Genomic DNA, 5,624 nt, shown 5'->3' with positions numbered 1-5,624 from the left:
ATGGTCGTTGTTTGTACTGGCATTAACATGTTAAGTAGTGTTTAGTGGACTTAATTAAGCATCTCTATTACTGATCACTGCACATCTATTTATTCCTAGATCTGCAACTTTTATATTTTCACATTAAAAAAAATAAAAAAATAAAAAAAAATTCTGTTTCAGGCTCTTTTCTCCCAAAATACAAGATATTCTTTGTTTTTGCTTGATGCCGATATCTGACTCAGATGATCATTTTATTTTACTCCTCCTTCATGGTTTTATTGTAGTCATTGCAACTTGAAAGGCTTGCAATTTACCATGATTCCAACTGTGATCCCTGGATGTTGGAGAAGAGATGGGAGGATCTTAGTCCTAAGGAGTGGATTGAGGTACATTCCCAGTTTGCAGCAACTCACTGGTTTTATTATGTTGATACTTTCGCCTCCATGTTCATGCTCTTTAATGATGTTCGGGACCCAAAGTTCAATGTGATTAAAACCTAGAGTTCTATGCATGCTCAACTGAAAATATAGACATGGGTGACCTGTTATCGGAGTTATATTGCTCATCTCTCTTGCTACACATTTTATATCTTTGTTTATATTGTTTTTTAGATCTTTGAAGATGGTATAAGTGAATCTGCAAATGTAAATGATGATGCTTTGATGTCTTCCTGGGCTCGGGACCATAGCTATTTAGTTTCACCTATCTATGGCGTTCTTCAATATCATCGTCTGGGGAACCAAGAGAGAAGTGATCCCAGTGTCCCATTTGAGAAGGCTTCTCTTGTTCTGAATGATGTTTCTTTGACAATCACTGAGGTAGTTAAACCTGACTCACTGTCCTCTACTTATTGTTTATGTAATTTGTGTTTTCTAATTATGTTATGCTACTTTTCTTAGAATGTGAATATGATGCTTTTATGTGAGGAACAAAATTGAAATGCAATTTTACTCACTTTTTCAATGTTTTTTCAAATATCATTAGCAACTCTTGTTGAACGAAAAAAGCGAATTATTGCATTTTGTGTAAGTTTCTCCGCCACTCAATCTGTATGGTTTTTTGCATGGAACTTCTACTGTTTCCCATCAAGAAAGAAGAAATTCAATAGATCTATAAATATTTCCTGATCTGCTACATAGGCCATTATAGTTTTCCTTTGCGGCTGAACTCTTTTTGTGATGACTCTAATTTCAACAATAAAATATGCCCTTGCTATAAGAAAATTAATCTATGGTTTCTCATGATTGTCCAATCTTAATTATTTCTCCCCATCCTATCAATTTTCGGATAGATGAAATAAAATTTAGGATTTTATTTTTATTTAATATTTCTTCATATTTGTTCAATGCTGTGGAGTGCGCTTTTCCATAAACTTTCTCCTTCCAGGCTCAGTATCATGACTGGATAAGACTTATGGAGGTCATTTCAAGATACAAGATGTACATTGAAGTTTCTCATTTGAGACCCATGGTGCCGATTTCAGAGTGTGCCACTTTGTGGTGGCGTTATGCTGCTCAAGCTGGATTGCAGCAGAAAAAAATGTGGTAATTTGCATGAACACGTACAAATAGATGAGTATTGCTATCTATATTTATGTTTCCCAATGTAGAAATCTGCATAAACTATTTCATATTAATTTATTTTATTCAGAACGTCGAATGGAACCTGCATCACACTTTAAGGAACTATGTATAATTTTGTATGCATGTACTTTTTTCCCCTTAGTAACTTATATATGTATATCCTGACAGTTATCGATTTTCTTGGGACCAAATCCAACGTCTATGTTATCTTCGTCGGCGCTATGTGCAGTTGTATGCTAATTACTTGCAGCAGTTACCGAATCTTGATAATTCAGAGATTAGAGATATTGAGAGAGATCTTGATCCTAAAGTTATTCTACTGTGGAGGTATGTCAAGAAGTATAATTTCTGCGTAGTTCATCGAAAAATGTGATAGAAGTTAAAAAATATTTATGCAAGAAAAATGTCCAGAGTACTTCTAGCTCATACCTGCTTGTCAAATTTATGCATATTGATTCATCTTATTTATTATTATCAAAGGGATGTGGTGTAACCATGACCTGTGTTATGTGTGTTTATACAACCCTTTCTTTGTGTAGCCATGACGTGTGTTATGTGTGTTTATACAACCCTTTCTTTGTTCTTTTGTTCTGTTCACGCATGTGATATCTATATATTAAACCCCTGTTTGACCCCCATTCTTCATAAACTCAATTTTTCCCAAATTTATTTTCAGCCACACATTCTCGCAATAAAATAATTTTTACATGTAAATTCAAAATTTTTCCTACTTTTCAACCATACATTCTTAAAAAAATTACTATTTCAAAATAAATTAATCCCAAAAATGGGGCTCTAATGGGGCTAAGATGCTTATTTTTAGAAGCACTTACTGTTTCCCCTCTAATGTCTGCACGTGCCTGTTATGGCCACTGTTTTTGATAAGTGCAAACTTGAGTTCTGACGTGGTTCCTGATTTTTTTCATAGGTTTCTTGCCCATGCTAAGGTCAAATCTGTTAAGTCGAAGGAGGCAGCTGAACAGAGGATGTTTAGAAAGAGAAACTGGTTTTCTTTTAGATGGTCTGTTGTTGTTCCACTCGTTAATTGTTTTCTTGCAGCAGCTTTTGCATTCCTTTCTCTTTTAATGCTACATCTCTCTCTCTCTTCCCCTCCCTCGTCCCTCCTCTGAAATGGATTAATGGTTTTCATAACTTAAGTTTTAATAATTTCAGTAATTGCACAGAAGTTGTTTCTACCGTTAGCACATGATACAATGCATACTATATATAGATCTCATCATTTCTGGTTGCAGTTCACATCTTATTGATGCCCGTTTGTCATCTTCCTTTTATTGTTGTATCTTGTCACCTCAGGGGAAATCCTTCTGAGGACTCTGCAGAGAACTCCGCAATGGACACTTCATCTCTGTCTGTAGAGGAACGATTGAGTAAAGAAGAATGGGAAGCAATCAATAAAATACTGAGCTACCAGCCAGATGAGGATTTGTCATTACATGTCAGGAAGGATATACAGAATATGATACAATATATGATAATTGTATCAATCAGTAAAGTGGCTGCTAGGATCATCAATATTAACCACACTGAGATTGTTTGTGGTAGATTCGAGAATCTCCATATATCCACTAAGTTTAAACATCGGAGCACCCTCTGTGATGTATCACTAAAATATTATGGATTATCTGCTCCGGAAGGATCACTTGTGCAGGTTTGTTTTCATTCATTGTAATGTTTACAATGCTTCAGAAGAGCAATAGGAGGATAATTTTAGTTCTGTGTCATGTCTCAAAGACTGAGACATGTTTCTGTCTCTTACGATTTGGAAAGCAATAGGAGGATAATTTAGAAATTGTGAAATTATCAATGAAGAATAATTTGTTTATTGCTGTTTTTCTCCTATATGGCGAAACAAGGATGTTTTCTTTTGGAGATGATGAAATTAAATCATTATTTAGAATGAGGAATTGACTTATTTTTACAGTTTACTAGGTTTTCATATGGTTTCTTGAAACCAGTTTGCAAACTCTTGACAAGTTTAGTTTTCATTTCTTATTGAATAAGTCACCACTACACCACATTAAAAATATGGGGAATCAATTTATGTCTTTCGCCTATGTCGGGGCTAAAGAACCCTACACCCTTGAGCTTTTTGGGCATTTATTTGGCTCAATTTGCTGATGCTTGTGTGGGTCTGGAGGCACCAATTATGTGGAAGGATATACAGCACATTCCTTCGAAACTTATTGTGCCGATTAACTTTATACCAAACTCTTGATCGTCAAGTTTAACTGGTTCTACATTGTTTGGATAATCTGAGGAGGTCATTGGTTCAATTACTGGCCAAATCTGTCGAGACAGTTCATATCACTACTTAATATAATCATCTTATTGTATTTAATTTAAAACATTCATGCTTTTGATGTTCTATGTAGGTCTATGGATTAACTAAATTGTGAATATAGGAAGCTTCTAATGTTAACTTGGGACCATGCTAGGGGTTCATTCGACTTTTATTGGTTTTATAAGTTGGATAATATTGTTATCTTAAGTGGAAAGGGATATTTTTTGCAGAGTGCCTACAGTGAGCAGAAGGTGAATGCATTGGCAGCTAGTTTTGTGCACACACCAGCTGGAGAAAATGTAGACTGGAGGCTTTCAGTAACAATTTCTCCCTGTCATGTTACGGTGATCTATTTTACTTTTCCTGATCCAGTAACTTAATCTGACTATTATTTTTAGAAATGTGCAGCAAGTTCTGCTTTCTGTGATTTAGAAGGAAAAGAATGAGGGCATTTTCTGATATTAGTTCATGTAGTGGAAATTCTGTGGCTAACTGTTTTTCTTTCCTCTCAATAGACTTAATCTTATAATACACTTTTGGATATGATACCTATATATTTCTTTCAGCTACCCACTAAGAGTTGGTCTTCAGGAGGTTTTCTCGAGGAAGGGAGAAGACAGCCTTCCACAGAAAACTTACAATATCAAAATTTCTGGAACTTAATTAATTAAATGTGAATACTGCAAAATATCGTTAATTTGTCATAATTGTGTTATTTGCTCAAGACAGTACGAGTACCCCAGTTATTGCACCAATGAAGACTTGCTTACAAAACAAGGGAAGGGAGAATTGCAAACATAACTTTTAGTGGCTTGGTTTTAACAAAGATATATCTTCTACTAACGATACGAGAGAAGATCATAGAAAATGATTTTTGTATTTCAAAATAATGAGCAATATAAATAAAACTACCATACATGACAGTCTTTTTTTTTCATCTTGTACTAACTCTTCATTTTCCTAGACTCACCAATTTATAACCACCTCTTCATTTTCCCGCACTCTACCTATTTACAACTTGTCACTTCCACCAACCGAAATAAATAGGTGATTAATAATAGGACCTTGTTACATGAACATCAAGATCTCTGAAGCACGGACACGCTGTCGGAGAGAATGTGTTGGTGTTCGACTTGTTTCGGATGCCGATATGCCTCTCACACGTCTCTGACTCATGTCGGAGTTCTCTGCCGCGTGTCGGCGAATGAGGAAATGTAGATGACTTGAAGAAATCAATAAGAAAATAGATGGGAGGAAAATGAAGAGGAAATGCATACGTAAATAGTGAATACTTGGGAAAATGCAGACTTTGATTACTGGAGAAAGAAGTATGAGAAGAAAAGAAAAGAAGAAAAAAGAAAAGGAAATGAAGAGATGTGCATGAAAATGAAAAGTCAGTATATTTCATGAACCAATGTCATTTTTAAATTGTTGGGCCCAATAACCTACACATTGGTTTTTTGTAGTTAAACTTTAATTTACATTTTTGTCCAGTTGTATTCTTTAACAAAGAAATAGGTAAAATTTTATGTAAATTAATATTCTTACCATTTTACCCCCTTTAAAATTCAAACTTACAGAAGAAGTTAAAGCCCTTCTTCCTCCCAATATATGAAAAAAATTATTGCTTTAAACTATTAAATTAAAATGTTAAAAAAAATAATATTTTAATCAATGTGTCGGGATGTATCGTGTCGAAACTTTTTTAAAAAATTGCGTGTTGACGTGTCCGTGTCGGTGCTTCTTAGATTAAGATT

General features: G+C 34.6%; 1 protein-coding gene across 1 annotated transcript in view; it reads left to right on the top strand.

The window, feature by feature from the left end:
* The window catches only part of LOC111365503 (vacuolar protein sorting-associated protein 13C-like), a 7,916-nt gene continuing 2,292 nt past the window's right edge, over window positions 1–5,624 (top strand). Inside the window, exons 1-8 of the mRNA XM_022986058.1 lie at window positions 1–9; window positions 267–368; window positions 594–800; window positions 1,369–1,526; window positions 1,734–1,892; window positions 2,494–2,586; window positions 2,880–3,234; window positions 4,098–4,211. Of these exons, the coding sequence (XP_022841826.1) occupies window positions 1–9; window positions 267–368; window positions 594–800; window positions 1,369–1,526; window positions 1,734–1,892; window positions 2,494–2,586; window positions 2,880–3,234; window positions 4,098–4,211 (1,197 nt within the window). The remainder of the gene's footprint in view (window positions 10–266; window positions 369–593; window positions 801–1,368; window positions 1,527–1,733; window positions 1,893–2,493; window positions 2,587–2,879; window positions 3,235–4,097; window positions 4,212–5,624) is intronic.

This window comes from Olea europaea, chromosome 17 (genome assembly GCF_002742605.1).
Source record: "Olea europaea var. sylvestris chromosome 17, O_europaea_v1, whole genome shotgun sequence".
NCBI lineage: Eukaryota > Viridiplantae > Streptophyta > Magnoliopsida > Lamiales > Oleaceae > Olea > Olea europaea.
Note: the sequence above shows the minus strand (reverse complement) of the source record. Positions and strands in the feature narration are given on the sequence as shown.